Here is a 21,126-nt window from a genome sequence, read left to right as displayed (position 1 = left end):
TGTTTTCATCTTTCATCTGTACAAGACAAATTTGATAGCCCATGGAAAGCTGCACTATCAGTGCCCCTGATTTTCCATTGGGACAAGCAGTATGGATTGTGTGTACTGGGGGTAAGTCATCTCACCTTCATAGACAGGCTGCCACCACACGAAGGTAGGCGGACAATGAGGTTTAATCCCATAGTGTGTGTTATATCCACATAATGTAAAACGAGGAATGTTCGCATGCATTTTAATTTCGAAAAATTTAGTGAGAACAGAGAAATTAAAGTGCATGCAAAAGTTATTGTGTACACTACATGTATATGCATTGAATGCCAGTGGTAATTTGCAAAAATTTCACAACGGGAAAATGGCCATCGGCTCCAATTCATAAAAATTTCATGTCACGAATATATCTTGTTTTACAGTAATGTGCATTACTGCAAAAAGTCATAAAAAGTTTTAACATGTCCCATGTCAGAAATAAATCAGTTCAATAAAAAGAAATAATGATAAATAATTTCACGAGGGGAGAAGAGTTGAATCTGGTTGTTTCCTCCAGGACTTTACCTTGAGGACTCGGACCTGGACCCCATCGGGGTACTCCTTCCGGGTGAGGAGGACGTAGAGAAGGTCCGCTGAGCCGTGCTCGAAGAGGAGGGAGAGGAGCTGGTCTTTGCCTGGCGTCTCCAGGAGTGTCAGAAGGAGGTCCAGAGCTTCGTTGACCTGGAGAAACCATCACGGGGGAGAAAGATCATGGGACTACTGTTAAACCAGAAATTTTCTTTCACATCAAACTTTCACAAATTTCACGAGAGGCCACGCTTTGCGAAAGTAAAATGCATGTGTAATGTTTTTTATCAACACAATGCCTTAAATGCCAGTGGCAATTCGCAAAAAGTTTCATGCCGCGAAAATGGCTGTCGCTTCCAATCCGCTTCCATAATCCAAAGTTCCATGCGGCAAAATGTTTCGGGTTTTACAGTAGCAACGGCTGACACTGCCACAATATACAGGGCGTTCCCGTAATGATGAAGACAGTCATTATAAAAGATTTTATTACAACGAAGTAAAAACTCAGGTCCCAAAATTATTATCTATATATCTTTATAGTCCTTATTTGTTCAGCTATAACAAAATTTTGATGTAACACAAGAAAAACGCTGGTTCTGCTGACTTCACTACAACGGGAGTTGTATTCATATTTCTGTTCTCATGGCAATAATAACATTAACTTTCCTTATAGTGAATATTGCAAATTTAAAGTTTGCTCTTTTCACTTCCATTTTGTTTATTCATTTACCTTGACAGATTAGAATGGGTTGAGTGTTGAAAGTCAACACAGTCTTGCATGTAACAGTGGTTCTTGTGTAGACACAAGAATATTATCCAGCAATTCAGCAGTTGGAAATGACTTATTGATGGAAGTATTCTTCCATTTACCTGGTATATACATGTATATACATGTAGATGATGAGCCCTGATCAATGAATATTTAATATCCATCTTCTCTGTATGGTACAGAATGGTACAATCTGCTTGGTTCATACCATTTGCCGACTATTGCTAGTCACCTGGGGCAAACCACGAGGGGTCGGCATCATCCGCCCATTTTCTGGTATGGGTATATGGGTGGACCCCTTCATCAGGTTAGCACCCCGCCCTTTGTGATAAATTACCTCCCATGTACATGAATGAGTAGTGACTCTCTCACACAATGAACCTCCATTAAATGTCCTGTCTGAGGGACAGAGTGTCTTAACCTCTTACTAGAGGGGACAGCATGACCACACTCAGCATTGCTCTGCTAGACTCGATGGGAATCGGACCCAAGCCGTTTGATGGCTAGGCAGATGCACTACCGGCTGAGCCACATCTTAGCCCTAATGAATATTTGCTTCAATGACATTTGCTCCTGCGACAATTGCTCCGATGAAATATCTGCACGCTAAGCCAAACATAAATTCTACTCACAAACATAACCCTAACCCTAATCCTCACATCAAACTGAACCTAAAACCCTATCACAACCCTAACCCTAACCCTAAGTCCTTGGAGGAAATAAGACTGCAGCAACTGTCGCAGGGGGAAATGTCGTGTCACTGAATATTCATAAAGGTGGACGACTACTATAAAAAGCTGGATGACTCACCAGAGCATCCTCCTTGACGGCAACAGTGAATCCCAGAATGCTTTGCAGCTCCACATGGCTGATGTTGCGGTAGACGTAGTAACGGATCAGACCCCTCAGGGAGTGGCGGATGGCCTTGGCGTCATCGGCTGCCAGGTCCGTGTTGTTGCAGCTGCGGGATTATTGTTTTACAAATCCGAATAAAACAGGATGTGTAAATACTTGGATATCAGCAGCACAGAGGGAAATGCATGTTTAGTGAGCAAAGTTCAGAGTGAAATTACTGTACTGGAATGAGGCAAACTTTGTTTGCTTCATTTCCATCTGAGAAGATGGCTGGTGAGCCCATATTCAGCTGCAATAGCTGGTCTTCCATGGGGTCCAGTTGGATTATTGCAGGGGCCGCGGAATCGGGGGGGGGGGGGGGGGGGGGGGGGGGGGGGGGGGGCTGCAGGGCTGCAGCCCCCCCCCCCCCACACTTTTGGATCGTGAAAAAAAAAAGAAAGAAAGAAAGGGGAAAAATCACACTACGCGAATTTCTCACAAAAAGTGTCCTTCAGATCGCGTTATCTTGATTTTTTTTTTTAAATGCAAAAGCTCCGTCGAGCGGGAGGGGGCATCCTCCTCTGACACCCTCCCCCTCTACCTCATGAAATATAAAATAAAAAATTCCAAGTATTGCACCAAAAGTTTGCACCAGATCGCTGAATTTCCGGTCTGAAAATGTAAAATCACCTTCGTGTGGGAGGAGAAATATCCCTTTTGTACACCCTCGTGTGCATGCTTTTTCTGTTTGATTGCTTAACAGACAACGTTCATGAAATTAATTATAACAATAAATTAATACAGGAAGTGTATTTAAGTGCTACCACTTTATAGGCAAATTGTTCAATAATAATCCACATCAAAATATCCTGCTACCTTAAACAAGTGGGGCCGTTTGAAGTCGATAAAAGACGCAAAAACATGCATCAAATTGCACCCCCCCGGCTGCGCAGCCCCCCCCCCCCCACACTAAAAAACGTTCCGCAGCCCCTGGAAATAGCCTATGCTTAATGTGCATATGAATGTTAACTTTGATAATTACTTATTTATTCATCTTTCAAGAGATCAATTCATCGATCTAGAGATTTTAATATGTTTGTCGAGTTGTTTCATCAATCTGTGTATCAGTGAAAATGGTTTATTTATAGTCAAAAGTTTCAGACAAAGGAGCACTATATGACCAACATGACTACCGGAATATTAACTGATCTAAGTAATCTAATACAAAGGTGACTACCCATGGGAACCTACATTTGTAAAATCAATGCCTCAGTTATTATCATTACCAAGATATTAATACAACGACCTTTACTTCTCATTTGCTAATACTTCACTTCAAGTTGCCTTTTACCTGTAATAGGTCCGGATCACGTCCAGCATGAACTGGACGCCATACGCCTTGCGGAAATTCTTGCGATTGTCCTTGATGATGGTCGACAAGTACTGAATGTGACCTACAAAAAATTCAGACAAGAATACAGAGGCATCATTAGGAACAGTAGTAACAGCCTATGCTTAACGCACATATGAATGCAAAGTAACAATGCTGTGTCGCTTTCATAGCAAAGAGCACCTTCGACAAACAGTCCCATGTAAAAGAATTGTCAGACATTTTTATGTTACTAGTAGAAGATTTGTTCCATCATTTTCCTTTTGAATGGGTAAAAGCCCATTTGCTGTGAGTCAAAAGAATGGGAGATCGGGTAGTTTGGTGTACATGTAGTTTACAAGGCTTTAGTTACAGGAAGTTGCATCAAATTTCAAAATGTTGTTTTTGGTTTCCCTGTCTAAAATTGGGGGGGGGGGGGGGTTGGGTGGGGGAAAATAGGAAAAAACTCTTGGCACGGGTCTGTCCAGAAATCTGCAGGACTGAAACGGAGCTTGAGGTAGAGAGGTGGAGCCTGGATGCTGAAAATTGTGACTCCTTTAACATCAGCTTTATCATTAACAACGTCAAATTCCTGGATGCCTCTCCATTCACTTTATCAAAAGCTGTACATCGCATCAAGTAATGTATCTCCATGAAACCAAGACAGCAAAGCAAATCTGGGATGTTTGTGGTGTAGTGGGTATCTCGACCCGGATCGTACCTATCCTGACTGGAAAGTCACTGCGGCTCCAGATCCGGAAGTCGAAGAGGATGTGTCTGTGGGCCGTCTTGAGGAGGTGAGGGTTGCCCATACACACAGCTTCAACCAGGAGCTGGACGGCCATCAGGACGTTGACGTCAATCAGCGATGGTTCAGCCTTTGATGATTGTGTGGAAGAAGAGAAGAAATACATTTGTATGAAACATAATGCCTTTGAACCTTTCAGGGGAGAGAGAAATAAACACCCAACCCCCCCCCCCCCAACAATAAAACATGGAGTTGGTATAAAAGAAACAGCAATGTCCAACCTTTTGTAGCAGAGCTCCGATGGTTGCTAACCCCTGGGTCTTGTGTAGGAGCTCCTGGTTGATGGAGTGTCCGATGCAGATGTTCTTCAAGAGGACGAGGAAACCCGAGATACGAGTCCTCTCAAGTTTGGCTTCTGGAAACGAGAAAGAGAGAGAATGAGGGAGGGTCCCATGATGACAGCTTTCACTTAATAATAGTCACGTCTCGTTGAAATCACCAACAATTACGAGTGGCAAACTTGAAGCTCTGTGTCTGCATCAAATCACAGCTCTACGAAAAAACATGCGCATGACAATGTATCTAGATGCATCTACTGTAGACAGCATTTATTTCAAGAGCATGATATTTTGTGGTTCTTGACTTGTAAGATAATTTTTGTGGATGAGTTCATATTTGTGATTGAGAGCCAGAGTGAATCAATGTAAAACTAGAAAAGCACTCTGAGAGCGCAGACCTCCGCCAAGCAGCTACTTTCCAATGATGATCTTGCTCTTCCATAGAGATCAGTAATTTCCCCCAATACGTATGCGTGCCGAAAAATCGTCCGATTTCCCAATATAGAAACCTTTGTTACGTTATAAACCCTCAGCTGCGCGGCACGCCTTGCCCTAGCAGAAACTAGGGCACGCACTTTAGTGCGTGTATGAAAACCTAAAAAATGCACAGCTTGAACTCCCAAGTTCATTGACCCTTCCTGCCAAAATATCGAAAATTCTTCATAAAATCCATAAAAATTTCCGGATCACTACCAAAATTTAATCATCTGTTCCTTGTGTCATTCTCAACCTTTCCTGCAAGTTTCATCCAAATCCGTGCACATCTTCTTGAGTTATTTTGCACACAGACAAACAAACAAACTAACAAACTAACTAACTAACAAACATACCAACGGTAACGATAACATAACCTCCTCCCTTGGCGGAGGTAATAAGTGCATCATCCATTTTCACTTAACAAAGTTGGTGATTTCCTACACTGGAAATAATATGCACAGCACACAGTTCCAGGAGGTAATTTTTTGGGCATGTTTTTCAATTTCCAAAATATCGATTTTACCCGCAAAATTTGCAAAGACCATGAAATACATGTATACAGTATCAAAGATTGGTGCACAAAATCGTACCGCACTGCATGTTAGCGGGCAGGATTTCCCACTCTCCGTCCGTGTTGCCGTCGGCCGACGTGGGAGAATCCACTTCCTCTGGGGTCGTGACATCCTGGGCGACGCTGGTGTCTTGCAGCGAGAGCTCCAGCAGGGGGAACAGGATCTGCACCCCTCCGATCCCATTCAACACATCCTGAAGAACAAGATACATGGGGATAAAAAAACCAGTGAAATAAAAAGATCTTTGAGAGAAGTTATGAAGAGTTATATTGTTAAACAGGTCAAGTATCATTTTTAAAATGTGAAAGTAAGTCCATCATCAGACAGAGCAAAATAAAACCTTTCCAATGATGCCTCATTTGTTACATAACAAGGAATATTCTTGAAGTTATGACTACAAATATCCCATATCTTATCATTATTTTCTTTGCTTTTTTAGCAGGTTTTAATTGCAAATATCTTACATTGACATGAATGGAGTTAATTCCTTTTGCGATCAAACTCTTTATATCATATGATACAAATACTGTTGTGATGTCTAAAATGTGACAGAACATAACATTTTGAGTAACTATCACACATCCACTGGTTGTCACCAACTGATGTTCAATCGATATGTCATACTCTTATGGCATACTATGAACACTGACTAGGGTTTGAACCTTAGACCTAACAAACAATGGTCGCAAGACACTACCATACCCCCACTTGATTTCATGGAAGAATAGCACCAGTCTTTTAAGATTCCTTGACAGTGTCATGGCCCTCTGCGGAAGGGGGACGTTATGTACCTTTGAATGTCATACCTCTTTGAAATACTAGTCACATCGACCAGGGTTTGAACCCTAAACCTCGCACACCACACAATACAGGTGTCACATTGAAAATGCATTTCCAGGTTGTTTCATGTACAACACCTATCGGTCATTCAACTAGACAAACATGTTTACGGGTAGGGATAACGAGACAAAAAGTGCGAGTGAGTGAGCGAGAGAGAAAGCGAGAGTGAGAGAGAGAAAGTGCCAGGACAGGTGTAAATGTTTTACAAGTCGCGCCATCGATGACCGAGAGGAGTTCATTTATTTTTGCATGTCAATTAATGTAGAAAGAAAAGACAGGAAATAGCTCCAGTTCCGGGAGAGTGCGGTATAGGTGTTTTCGTTCAAGTCCTTTTAGTTGTATCAAATATTCCAAATGCCTCGAAAAGGAGTGTCGTAGTCGAGTAGCAATTTAACAGTAGAGTTGGATCTTTTCGTGGCAGACACCATTTTGATTTCACCGAGAGAACATTGAGTTAGCTCCGTGATGGCAGAAAACCAACCTGCCACACCCAGGCGCCAGTTGGCAAGATAATTTTGTGTCTAAGCCCAATTTCTTTTGCGGCCAGGAGCCGTCCGTCCACCTTACCGTCAGCCTGTATACTGGCTGATTTGAGTTCAGATTTTGTTTGCTGCCAGAAGGCGTATTCCAACAGCCTTGCAGCCTTCCAGTAGCCAAGAAGAAGAGGCATTTTGGTTATATTACACCGGTCATTGGTAAGTTAAATTGCGATTTGATTTCTGCTTTGTCGTATAAAAGGATGTGAATGTGTTTCAGGGCACCACATATAGCCCCGGAGAACCCCGTGAATAAGTGATAAAGTATATTATAATGGTGTACAGTTTTTGAAAACGATGCGGTGATGTTTGATAAGCTATGCACTGTTATATTTCCAATGTTTGAAACATTTCATTATGTGAATTTTGTATGTTAATTGGATAATAATGCAGTTCTCAAATTTTCACTGTGATGTCAGGATTTTAAGCTGATAATGTTTTTGTGTGTGTGGTTAGAACACACCCCATTGGTATATGTTGCATTTAAATAATTTTGTAGATGGCGCCGAGGCCGAGGTCGAATCTACTCCCAGGCCGACGCATTCGCAGCGGAGCGACTGTGCCCGCCCCTCGCTAGGGAGAACTTTTGACGCCCATGAATACGGAACGCGGGTCCCTCGCGAGACTTTGGAGCTGGAACAGCAACCTCGCATACAAGGACGCTCCACCCACGGATCAGTTATGTTCTGGAAGCGAATAGTTTGACAATTAAGGTGACTCTGTGGACAACGCAGGTGAGCGATGAACCTGGCGGGTGCATGACACCCTGTTGATATGATTGGTTACGACGAGGAAGTGTCGCCGAAGTAGAGAGGTGAAGGTCATGTTAAATTGGTAAAAGGATGAATATGATGTGCACATAATTCGAATGTTGGTATTTATACACTCCATGATAGTTGCGGGTTAACACAGAACCCGGATGTAAACGGAAGCAGTGTAATTGAAGGCAAGTGTTATAACCGCGGTAAACCGTCGTGCGTGCAGGCTGGTCATCTCAGGATCAGCACTACGGTGGTGTGAACCATATAGTGTTGCGCTTGATAGCAGATAGTGTATTGTCAGGGATAACGAATTAATAGTGAAGCTGTTATAATTATTCTGAAGAAGTGTCAAGCCAAAAGTACAGGTGGAACCGGACCAAGACAGGGTCCCGTTCACATGGTTGTCGAACATAAGAGTATTGTAATTTAATTTATCTCACTCAGAAGTTTGATTTTGCATTTTATGTTGGTCACAACTCCTTGATTTCAGTCTTGTAAATATTCTACAAATGGTTTATTAAATTGTACATTAAAGTGAATGGCACGAGTGTGATTGAGTATTATTTAAGTCCGCCCATGTGACAACAGGGTACAGCCTCAATGGGCAATGGGGCAGCACAGACCTTAAGATCACCAGTGCTGCAGCTGTGACCTGCCAGGGTGCCGTCGTAGGGCGGGTTCCGGGAGAGGTCCATGCAGGTGGCATCCTTGCAGGCTTTTCCGTGGTAGTAGATCAGCACTTTACTGTTCAGGTCAGCGAGGTCCGCGTCGTCCACTTGGAATAGGGTCAGAACGTTTGGACCTTTCCATCACAGGAGAGGAAGTAAAGAGGAAAGTAGCATACTTTAACGGAAGATGAATTACATTCTATTTTTCAATATAGTAGTGGGGGAGGGTCTACATTCATTGCAGACAAACACTTTGTTCATACATGTATCATACTTCGATATCTCTGGTAAATATCTCTGAAAAAGATGATGGCATATGACGAGAGAACCGCAATGAGGATGACCAAAGTAATGATGAGGATAGAGGTGATGATGGAAATGATGCCTATGATAACACTAATGAGATGATAGTGGTTATATTCATGAAGAAGATATTGACGGCAGAAATAATTTCAATATGGTTGAATACTACTAGGATGCATACCACGAGACTGCTTCCACAGATGATAATGGGATTATGATGGTAATGAAAATGAAAATGATGATGATAAGGGTGATGATTACATGATAATGATGGTAAAGATTTTGATGAAGGTAATAACATTGATGGTAATGATCCTGATGATGTAAATGATGATGATAATGCCAATGAAAATAATACTGATGATGATGACAATTCCGATGGTGACGGTGATAATGATATTAGAGAAGATGATAATGATGACGAGGAAATACAATGTATAATGCCCAGTAAGGATCTCTTACCTGCTGTGTAGAGTTTCTTGACCTGAACTGGGCTCAGCGTGTCATGGAAGACACAGGCACTTCCCATTTGACCCTGAAGTGACCTTGACGGACCCCACTCCAAGTACTTCATGTTGGCTGGAACCATACTCACCGAGGAATCCTGGAGGAAAAAAAGAGGAAATTACAATGACTGATGTAGACATGAAATACACTGACCCTCAAAATAAAATGGGGGGGGGGGGGGGAAGGGAGGATAAAGAAGAAAAAAAGAAATAAGGGTCAACTGTACTTAGTTTTATAGTAGGCTCTTGCATGTCTGTCATGCATGGAAAATTCTGCATGAAGGTGCAATCCTCATTATGTTTCACCTTAGTGTAGAAGGCTATACTTTTGATTTATCAAATTTCAAAAGCAATCATTTATTGAGTTTTTATCTAACTATCTGAAAAACATAGGTAACACTCAGTGTCTGCTTTGCGTACAATTCATAATTCAAAGTCTCCTTTTGATTTCTCCCTCATCTACAGAAACACTTTCAAGATTTACTGTCACCACTAGCAAGACTGATCCCATCACAACAAATTGTGTTGTTGTCACTATGTCACTGTGCATTACATTTCCAACCTCAGAAGCCGACTGCGACTGCCCGCCCAGCATGCGGAAGGCGAAATTCCTCCTGGTCGTGGTGGAGGCGGAGCGTGGCCGCGCCCCTGATGACACGTCCACCTCCGTGCTGTGGTCAAATGAGCTGAAAGTCGGCGGTGAGCTGATGACACTGGACACAAAAGGCTGACGGTGGGAAATGCAGAGAGGACAAGAAAAGAATACATTACAATTTTTTCTTTGCCTGACATGCTCATATGTGGCTGGCAGAAGTGTGTGAGTTTATTATTTTTTTTAACCTGAAAATTAATGTGATGCATTGATGAAACTGTGAAGGTTCTTTTGCATGATATGTTATGAGTGTACAGTAACGGCAGACTGACGATACTAGCTATAGCATAATTCTTGCACAAAGCACAGCTTTATTTGGGTCAAAGCCAGAAAAATCTTAAGTTAGGCTTGTACATCATTTGGTGCAATACAATGATTAACTTCAAGAGTACAAACACATATTACACACTTGGTAAGAGCGCATTAACCCCAAAACACCAAATTTCTTTCACAATTCATAATTGCAGAAATGAATTATACATGCCTCTTTCTTTAATTTTTTTTTTTTAAGGTTATTTCATGGGCATGACACATTGACAAAAACTACAAATCCAGAAACAAGCAACTCTTATCACTGTTATCACTTAAGGTAATCACACAGCAAGTTTTTGTTTGAAAACTGACCTCTCCCATTGATGGAAATTTCAGCTGTGAGGTCTGCCGGAGAAAACCGTCCACGTAGATGGACAGTTGACTCTGCACAAATGGACGCTTTGAACCAGAGTGGACAATGTTCACTTGATGCTGTGGAGGAGAGAAACCATGACAACAACATCCATTTAAGCCCGGCATAGAAGATAACCCGTTCGTAAAAACTCTTAACAAAAAAAGGAAACGTAAGCACAGCAAAGGTCTGCTTGATATCAATCACATCTTCAACTAACTGACCGATCATCATCATCATCATCACAGACAGAAACACAGACAGATGCACACTAAATAAACTCTCTTTTATTTAGCCAGTATGTGCCAGGTATCAAAACCCACTAACTGCCAAATTGAATTACTGGGACCTACACTAAAGAGATGTGTATTAGCACAATAAAAGTGCAACAACTGCTACATTTTGTCTTTGCTACAGCACAGGTGCACTTTACACGAAGAAGAGAGAGAGAGAATAAAAAAAACTGCAAGGAAGTTGAATGTGATATCACTTATTCAGTACTTTGCATTTCATATCTACAATGCATAAAAATAAAGTCATCTGCAGTGCTGTAATTGTAGGGAAAGTGCTGCTGTTGCTTTCTATGTCACAATTTGGGAACCTCTGGAGTATGCGGGTTTGCAACATCCTACAGTGTGTGTTTGGACAATGCAACTGAAGAAAATTCTTTTAACATATCGCACTACTATATTTGCCAAAAGTAACTCTTCATAACTACGGCTTGCTGAAATGAGTAAAGACTTGCGCACTCACCCAGTTATTGTCTGTGATGGGGTAGTCTGTGAGGGAGACAGAGAAGAATTCCTTCTTGGTGCAGACGGCCACCACCAGTACGCCGTCGAGGGTGAAGAACGCCTCAAAGCCACACCCGCTTGCGGTGTAAAAGCTGAAAATAATAAAGAGGCAGGTCATTTTCCTCCTTTGCTTTCAATTACCAACACAAACACAGATGCTAACATGTTCTATTCACATGACCATTTAGAGTAGTAGCAATCAAGTTTCATTTTTGCATACGGGAGGGGTCGTCATGACAACAGTCAGCCAATGACTCCCTCTGATTTTGGTAATGAAGTACTCCCTTCATGGTCATACATCTTCCATCAAGTAGTCTTTCTTCCCCATGAAGACCACTATCCTTGTCCTGCTAATACTTGTGATGACTGTCTCTACAGTCTGTCCTACTTTCATTGGGCAGTGTTCAAATGATTTTGAATTGTTCTAATAAAAAAGATACATGCACCTAATGTAATGACATAAAGTCAGGGCAGTGATGTAATTTGAATGGTAGCGAGTCTGCCTTGCAATAAAACGCTGTGGTTTTATTTCCATTTTTTTTGCGGAGTAACATTGTGTGTAATGATGCCACCCCCTCTTGTGAGAGGACAAAAACACTCTGTCCCTTGGATAGGACTTTAAATGGAGGTTCCCTTATTCCTTCATCAGAAAGAGCAGGGTGCTAAACCAGTTAAGTGGTCCACCCACTTACTTGCACAAGAGAATGGGCAACTCATGTCCACCCCTTGTGGTTTGCCCCAGGTGACTAGCAATGATCAGCAAACCGTACATCAACCAAGCAGACTGTACCACACAAAGAAGAAGAAGATTACATAAGTTCAAGATCCACACATGTGCTTTAACCCGAAGACATGCAATGAATGAAAACTACAATGCTACAAACGAAATATTCGATGTGAGGAGGAGGGAAGAGTACCTGTAAAGCTGCCTCCTGTAGAACCCTTTCTCCAGGGTAACGTGGGTGGTGTTGAGGCAGACCCAGCTGTGAAAACTAAAGCTGTTGCCAGGCCACTTTTTGATCTGCGGTATCGTGATGCCCTGTAGCGCCACAAACAAACGGAAACAAATGCAAGTGAACATCGTTTGGGGCCTTAACTTCAACTGCGTGTGCCACATGATCTAGCACTTTGTATAACCATCATCAACAAGACTATGGAGAACAAAACAACGGCCACTAAAAAAAAAAAAAAAAAATCGTACCGACATCATAAGGCTCCAAGCAGTCAAGACTGCTTCAAAGAGCTTTTAGACAGATTCTTGTGAGTTACATACACCTCATTAGGTGAAAAATAATTACCAGTAGACAAGTAAAGAATGTCTTCATATTCTTTTGTCAGGATATGATTTTTTTTTTTTTTTTTTAAATATAGGGAGCCTGATGTAGAAATCGGTAGACTTGGCAGGTCTAGTGTCATAATCAGTTTGATCGAAAGCATAAACCTGTTTCTCTTAGGTGCATGCTTAATTGATTCCAACTGCAATCTCTGAATGTACATGAATTTGTTTGATGTATTCAACTAGATTTGCAAAGAATTCTAAGACTTCTTGTTGTTTGCTTAATACACAACCTGTGACAGCATATACATGTAAATGCCAGACTGTAACATCTCACTTTTGGTGCCCCAACTCTTCAAAATATGATTTAGGCACAATTTCTTGATTATAATGTTTTTGCATTTGAATGCACATTGTACACGTTCAGAAGTTCACTTATGACAAAGGAAAATGAACAAGTTTTCATTGAACTTTGAATGAACTACTGTAAAAGTGGACATTTTCGCGGTGTTGAAATTTTCTCAGTGTTGAAATTTTCGCGCAACCAGAAATTAGCGCTAAAATAAAAACATCCAAATATTTTTGCTTGCTATGTGTTCCAGTAGCTGATGTCTCAATTCCGCGGAACTAAAAACACGCAAAACTCTTCTTACCCGACCAAGAGCGAAAAATTAGTCGCGTGAAAATATCCACTTTTACAGTATCCCAAGTCATCTGACATTTTGAAGCTGAAAACTCACGGTCTGATCTGCCTGGAAATCATAGTAGTGATGCGCGCTCAGCTTGCCCTCCTTCCGCGCCATGTGTGAGACCGCCCTCATGAGGCGGGTGCAGTTCGGCGACAGGGACTGGTCGTCGGGGCCTCGCATGAGGCCAATGAGAGTCTTGAACTGAGAGGCTGTGATACTGTAGGACCCAAGAGACTCCAACAAACCTATTAACCTCTCTGGTAGATAAGAACAGACAGAGAAATATAACATATAACAATATATACAGGACATACATGTATATGTATAAAACATGATATCATGTAAACAGAAATATACAGTGTATATCATATACAAAAAGTATAAAACATATAAAACACAGCATAATGGAAAGAGACATATATAACATATATAGAATACAAAGCACATTTAAACATGATATACTGTGAACGCTGCTATCTTTGCGTACCGATATTTTTGAGAATGAGGAGCTCACAAACACTTTTTTTGAGATCTTTTTAGGTGATTTCATCATTTACAATATATCAGGCCGAGGCAGTATCCATTGCATGAGAGTGAATTGCATGCAGTTGTTAGCTGTGTGCGATTCAGTACTACTGCAGCTACGCGTAGGATGTGATTCAATCATCACATACTTTAACATTCTACCCATCCACAAATGAATGGGGTGGGCATTTCAGGAATTAAAGTCGTGTAATACAATCAAACTTATTTTACACATTTGATCTCAAAATAATCAACAGCAACTCATAATCCTGGTAAATCGCGTCAGCCAGACAAGTTTCTGGATATAGCCTTTTGATATACTGCAAGCAAATTCAACAAGGTGGAACTTTACTGGAAGATGAATGTGAGCCCTTCTGAGAACTATGTTTTAGCTTTCACATGTAAAGTTCTACGTACTTCATGATCAAATTTCATCAGAACTCTGTGTCCCATGTATTGGATTTGTTTGGCTTTATTTGGCTTTGTACAATTGAACTTTGTGCAGCAGAAACAGTTTTTTACTAATGTCCTTCTTGCATTATATAGCAAAGAAAAAAAAAACACCCTCATGAACAGCCGCCTCAATCTTCACCTTCGGTCTTGCGGTGCAGCTGCTCCCGGCTCTGCAGGGCCCCGATGACCCCCGACACAATGCCGTCGTAGCAGCACTGCATGCGGTTGTAGTCGCAGGAGACGCAGCTCTGGGCAAGCCCCGCGATGACCGTCTCCTGGAGCGACGGGAGGTGGTGGATGTGGGGGAGGAGGAAGAGGAGGAGCGAGACGACCCCGGTGTTCTGGATGAGCAGCTTGCTGTCTGACTTGTACGGGGTGTCCAACACCTGTGGGGAGGGGCGGAAGAAGGATTTTGGATGACAAGTTAAATTCACTATTCTACGATCACATCAATGCAGGATTGCTGACATGGACATATCAAAATTGATTGCAACAGAATGCAGTGCTGCTATGACGGCACTGTGTCTGGGGTCATTGGGGCCCTGCAGAGCCGCGAGCAGCTGCACCGCAAGACCGCAGGTGAAGATTGAGGGGACTGTTCATTAGGGGTTTTATAAAACTATTTCTTTATGTTTTTAATGCAAGAAGGGCATTAGTAACTGTTTCTGCTACATAAAGTACAATTGTAGGTGTTAACAGGCATCTACAGATGTTGAGTTGAGTTGAGTTGAGTTGAGTTTATTGACAACATACATACGAATATGACAACATGATAACATGAAATTCCACAGTGTAACATACAATAACATGAAATTTTTATGAGAATACAATGATTTTGTACAAGGTTCTTACAGCTTTGCAAGCATATATTTTACATACTTATGTCTACCTTGCATAAGAATACATGTGTTATAATACATTTAGTTTCGTTGTGATACATTTATCACTGAAAAGGCAAAGAGAATGAATAAGTATGTAATGTAGACATATATGCATAGACAGAGGTTCTGAAAAAAAATAATCGAAAAAAGAAAAAAAAGAAAAACAGAAGATAATGTTGTTAAAGGGGGAACCAAAAGTTAGCACAAGTGCTAGTCGAGAATGGTTCTCCCATCGTAGCTACATGTACATTTAAGCTGCTTATTGCAAGGTCTACTCTTTTAAAGTAACTGTACTATAGAAGTACATTAAACTGAACATTGAAATTTCTTTTCATCACTAAACTTCTTTTAACAAGTGATTTTTTAGGTTTCTTCGAAATGAAGATCTTGTTCTTTCCTCTTGAACATTTTTGGGCAAACTATTCCAAAACTTTGATCCGACAAAAGATATAGAAAATGTACCATGTGTCGTTTTACATTTCGGGAGTCTAAGCATGGAATGATCTTTGCCTCTAGTCCTGTATGCATGATTCATTGGCTCATAATATTGCGTTACAGAATGTGGTAAATATCCCTTGTGTAGATCATATACAAAGGTTGACACTGCAACCTTATGCAGGTCAAAAACATCTAACACTCCTAGACTGGTGAATAATGGCCTAGAACCTGTTCTTAAGGGGGAAAATGTAATTGCTCTCATGGCCATTTTTTGCGCTAAAAATATACAATATAAGTGGCTTCTGTAGGTACTTCCCCATACTTCAATTCCATAAAGTATATGTGATTGTATAAAGAATTTATATAAAAGCATGAGAACATGCCTTGGAACAAAGTATCTTAACTTGAAGATTAAGCCAATTTTGCGCCTAATGCATTTGTTGATACATTTAATCTGATCCTTCCACATCAAGGTCTCATCAATTTGGATACCTACAAAAGATGCTACATTTACTCTTTCTATAACCATTTCAGATACTGTTAACACACCTTTAACTGCAATTGGTTGTCTTGGTCCTTTAATAATCATACAATTTGTTTTCTTCAAGTTAATATTAATTTATAAATAGGGAAATCTAATTCCCAAATTAGGGAGGCTTTCAACATGATTTGTAAGGATGGAGAGAGGTTGTTCATGTTTAGGGAGACTCCTGTGGAATCAGGGAGAATTACTACTACTACTACTACTACTACTACTACTACTACTATCACCACAAACACCACTACAAGTACTATCACCACTACCACTACCACTGCTACTACCATCACCATCAATACTACTAATACATCGACCCTAACCCACTACCACTACCATCACCACCACCAACAGCTCTACCACTATATCCACCACCACCACAACCACCACCACTAGCTCCACCACTACTACCACAGCTACCACTACAGCTACCACTACCACTACCACTATCGCTTCTACCACCACCACCACCACTACTACAACTACTACTATGTACTACTACAACTGCCACTGACACCTACACTACTATCTATGCAGGGCTACTAAAAATACTATCAGTACTGGGTTTTGCCATATGAGACTGCAGATTTTTCTCAACCCATTCTATAACATAAACTAGTGACTCCAGTCCGTTAGTAGATACACATACATGTGTAAATGTTTGAATTCTGTGAGGTGATCTCACCATGTCGAGTAACGTCCCTATGAGTTCTTGAGATGGGCTTCCCAGTCGGATGATGAGCTCGCCAAGCTTCTCATAGCCGATCGTCTCTTTGAAGACCTCCTTAGCGTACTGGGAGCCATTCAAAATGGCCCCCAGCAGGTGGACGGTGAAGAATAGGGCAAGCTGCTTGTTGCCGTCGGAAACCTGGATGGTTTGGAGTACAGGAATAGCACCTTTTTTGTACTTTGTATTTTTAAGCTGAGCACTGCAGATAAACTAGAACATGAAATGTCTTTTGATCAAAAGTGTCATGATCTAACTGTACAGAAAGATATGATACTGCATATGAAGCATGCATTCTTCTTCCAACAATACAGAAAATGGTACTTACAATGTGAATGTCTGTACATTGTAGCTGATGCTGTATATTATTTTCTTTAAATATGAAATTGCACCACACAATAATTCTTAGCAAGTAAGAACTGCTACTCTAGAAAATGCTAAAAATGCTACCATAGAGACTATGGACCGAATTCACAAACGTAGAATAAACCAGATCAAAGATCTGAATTTAGTCCATTGACTCAAACAAGCAGGAAACAGGCCTACTTTGTATATGCGTGTGTCTGTGCACATTCATTATTGGACGTCTGTTGGCAGACGCAATATACACTGTATCAGGCACATATAGGCAAATGAAATTTGCATCACGTGGACCAAACTTCCTTTGTGTATTCTGACTTACAAGTTTTAATTGGAAGTTTACATAGGCAAATGTTCTTCTTTTACAAGAAATGGACCTATGATACTCAATTTCAATACGATTGTGAGATTTACTTGGTACAACAAAATATGGAAAGGAAAATAAATAATCGAAAGTGAAACAAAAAAAAACATAACCATACACAAGACAAATCCCTTCTTACAAACATTAAATAGTACCAGCATTGAGCTTACTGTTGCAGTCTCCAGAATTGTTAATAAAGTTGTGAATACATCTGCTTTGACAAAGGACCGCTGTAGACTTTGTTTGCTGACTCGGGAATCCAGCAGTGTCTGTGGTATACTTCCTGTAATTCAATGAATGAGATGAGAGGACACTGCAAACACCAAAAGTTTCGCATAAAGTGTAATACAAAATATCTTTCATAATGTGTTATTCTAACTTATGATCTAAAAAGATAGAATTTCATATTCTTTTCAAAAGAAAATTTTAAAAATTGCACACTTGAAATGATATATTTTGCAAAGTGATTAAAACTTTGAAATTCAGACAGTCACAAATGGAATGTAAATAGCATTCAATATAAGAATGTCTACCAATATTTCTGCTATGTGTACAAATTTATGATGAGTTCTGCCAAACCATCCTGTGTTTGTATTTTGCTTGCACGAGTTGTTGCTATGTCAGGCAAATCCTGGTCAAGCTTCCTGTTTGGCAAAAACAACCTTCTCACCTCTAATGGTATCGCAGGGTGAATAAAACTTTGATATTCAGACAGTCACAAATGGAATGTAAATCCCATTAAACATATGAGTGTCTTCCAATATTTCTGCTACATGTATGCTTACAAATTCATGATGAGTTCTACCAAACCATCCTGAGTTTGTATTTTGTTTGCATGAGTTGCTGCTATGTTGGGCAAATCCCGGTCAAGCTTTCGGCCTACCAAGAAACAACTTTTTCACCTTAACGGTACTAATGTCGAAAGTTTGAATGCGTTAGTTAATAAAGTGGTTCATTAATTCTACCCATTCTCGTATTAAAGGGAGAGGCTCCCAGAAATCTGAAAATGTTAGGATACTGTAAAAGTGGATATTTTTGCGCCAGTAATTTTTTGAGCTCAGCCGGGTTAGATGGATTTCGTGTGTTTTTAATTCCGCAGAATCAGGACAATAAATACTGGAACATAATTATGGCATGGAAAAATATTCGGATGCTTTTATTTTTGCACTAGCATCTGGTTGCGCGAAATGCGCAAATATTTCCACTTTTACAGTACTGGTTCAATGTCTCGAAGGAGGGCAAACGTGATGGGCAACAACAAGATGTTGTACTTACTGAAGATTGCATATTGGACATCACTGTTTCTATGGCTACTCCTCAACGCTTGTAGGAGCTGTTCCAGCAGCTCACTCAATTCCACTTGTCTCTGCGGGAAGTAACAAAACAAGCCAAAGAAACACATTACCACAAAACTTGCAATTTTTGTGTGCACGAAACTTTCACAAATTTCGCGAGGAGACAAAATATTTGTGAAATTACTATGCAAACGAAAGTGTCTGTCTACACAATGCATTGAATGTCAGTGGCGATTTGCGAAAGTTTCATGCAGCGAAAAAGGCCGTCGGCTCCAATTTACAGGAATTTTATGTTGTGAATGTTTCTGGTCTTACGGTACACATATGAAAAGTTTGATTGCAGAACAAGTTAAGAGTCATTTTCAGACATTTTAGATGAAGCCCTATTAGCAAATAGAGCAATATCAAACCTTTCCAGTGACAGCTCACTCGTTACACAACAAAGAATACTCTGGAAGTCATGATGAATTTTTCTTTTTCTTTTTCTTTTTTGTTTTTGAGCAGCTTCAATCACAAATATCTAAAATTGACAAAAATGGAGATAAGTTCATTTTTTGATCAAACTCAAATACACCATGCACTGAGAGGCCCTAGAATCATGGTTTCTGAGGAGGCAGGACTTTGCAAATTGCAATTGCTGTCATTAAGAAAACCATACTTTCACGACTGGCTCGGAAAAGAATCTTAAATTATGGAATACTCAACCTTGTTAGAAGTATAACTTCAAAATGTTTACATTTAAAATTAGAAAAATAGCAAACTTGTTTAATAGCAAAATGTTTACACATGGAAAGGCAGACAAAAGTGTATGCTACAGCCACAGTGTCTGTGAATAGCGGTCTTTGAGTCCAATCCTGATATCACTTTACGTATGATATCAATGAAACAGCATTCATCAATTGCGCATGTATACAAAGTAATATTTAAAGTATACTGTAAAGCAAGATATTTTAGCGGCATCAAATTTTTGCGAATTGGAGCCAACAACCTTTTTGCGGCATGAAATTTTTGTTAATTGCCACTGGCATTCAATGCATATAGTGTCAAAAAGAACTTTCGCGTGCATCTTAATTTTGCAAATTTTGGCTCTCACGAATTCGCTTAATTAAAATGTACATGAACATTTCTGGTTTTACAGTTGTGCACAATACCACAAATATCTAGTCAAGAAATAGAACACTCTTCTCCAAAGGCATGTTGTCTTCAACATAGTAATGTTATATTTGGTCACATGACCATATGTCAACCAATTACTACAAAACAGGATGTTATTAATGAAGGATATGAATAAAATATGAACTTTCAATGAAGTGTAAGGTTAAAGAAGATGCCTGTTTACATCAGAAGTGGTTTATTTCCCCATCCCACCCCCACAAAAAAAGAAATAATGATGATATATACATCAAATAATTTGTTGGCTATTCATACAACTACAAATAACATGAACGTATGAAAAAAATACAGCGATGTTCTATAGTGCTCACAGAGAGAGAGAGAGAAAAAAAAGTGAACAAACATCTCATGAATATCAACAAAAAAAAAATGTTTTTGAAGAAGAAGAAAACAAACAAGCAATTCCCAATTCAGGTAACATCTGTCTGCTAGGAAAACAGTGTTCCGATGCTATCTATCATATCAAGAATAGAATGCTATGTCTTCATGAATTTAATCACAAGCCCTTACAAGGAATGCTATTGGGAGCCAAATGCATGACCTAGATACAAGTTTGTATGAGGTGTAAAAGCGCCTTGACTATGGTGTGCTTTAGGGGATGCCGTAAAAAGAATAGTTTCGACCGATCACAATGTTGTTAATGTCACGTCATTTCTTCTGGGTGATGGTGCAAGAAAGATCAGTAGATCGCTGCTTCTTAAATTTCCTCAGGGAAACCCAGTTTTAAATCAAATTGGGCTAGCTTCTTACAGAAGAAAAAAAAAATGTTTAGTTCTTTCCATTTCCTCTCAAGATGTTTTTGGAGTCAGGAAACAACATTCAAATTGAGATAAAATGCATTTATTTTTAGGTTTAATCAATAACAGTGAATCTCTAAACAGAGTTTTTGGCATTTTTTTTGCACAAAGTTGCCACATTGACTATCTATATGGAATAATGGAGATTGAAGTAACTACAACAATGAAAAAATGCACTTCATTTGTTCCATATACTGGTTGTACAGAAGGTACAAGATGTAATTCTG

At 40.1% G+C, this 21,126-nt stretch overlaps 1 protein-coding gene across 1 annotated transcript in view; it reads right to left on the bottom strand.

Annotated features, from left to right (window-relative positions):
• Positions 1-21,126, bottom strand: part of LOC139745335 (neurobeachin-like protein 1) — a 93,697-nt gene that overhangs the window by 36,984 nt on the left and 35,587 nt on the right. The window contains exons 9-25 of the mRNA XM_071655735.1: positions 18,910-19,000; positions 17,805-17,917; positions 16,869-17,051; positions 14,469-14,715; positions 13,403-13,608; positions 12,304-12,425; positions 11,346-11,478; positions 10,553-10,672; positions 9,839-10,003; positions 9,233-9,374; positions 8,423-8,601; positions 5,681-5,855; positions 4,557-4,690; positions 4,249-4,405; positions 3,510-3,612; positions 2,135-2,285; positions 553-708 (exon numbers count right to left, since the gene is read on the bottom strand). Coding sequence (XP_071511836.1) covers positions 553-708; positions 2,135-2,285; positions 3,510-3,612; positions 4,249-4,405; positions 4,557-4,690; positions 5,681-5,855; positions 8,423-8,601; positions 9,233-9,374; positions 9,839-10,003; positions 10,553-10,672; positions 11,346-11,478; positions 12,304-12,425; positions 13,403-13,608; positions 14,469-14,715; positions 16,869-17,051; positions 17,805-17,917; positions 18,910-19,000 — 2,577 coding nt within the window. The remainder of the gene's footprint in view (positions 1-552; positions 709-2,134; positions 2,286-3,509; positions 3,613-4,248; positions 4,406-4,556; positions 4,691-5,680; positions 5,856-8,422; positions 8,602-9,232; positions 9,375-9,838; positions 10,004-10,552; positions 10,673-11,345; positions 11,479-12,303; positions 12,426-13,402; positions 13,609-14,468; positions 14,716-16,868; positions 17,052-17,804; positions 17,918-18,909; positions 19,001-21,126) is intronic.

Source organism: Diadema antillarum, unplaced genomic scaffold (assembly GCF_040938485.1).
Source record: "Diadema antillarum isolate AM-2024a unplaced genomic scaffold, OU_Dant_1.0 seq00001253_RagTag, whole genome shotgun sequence".
Classification (NCBI taxonomy): domain Eukaryota; kingdom Metazoa; phylum Echinodermata; class Echinoidea; order Diadematoida; family Diadematidae; genus Diadema; species Diadema antillarum.
Note: the sequence above shows the minus strand (reverse complement) of the source record. Positions and strands in the feature narration are given on the sequence as shown.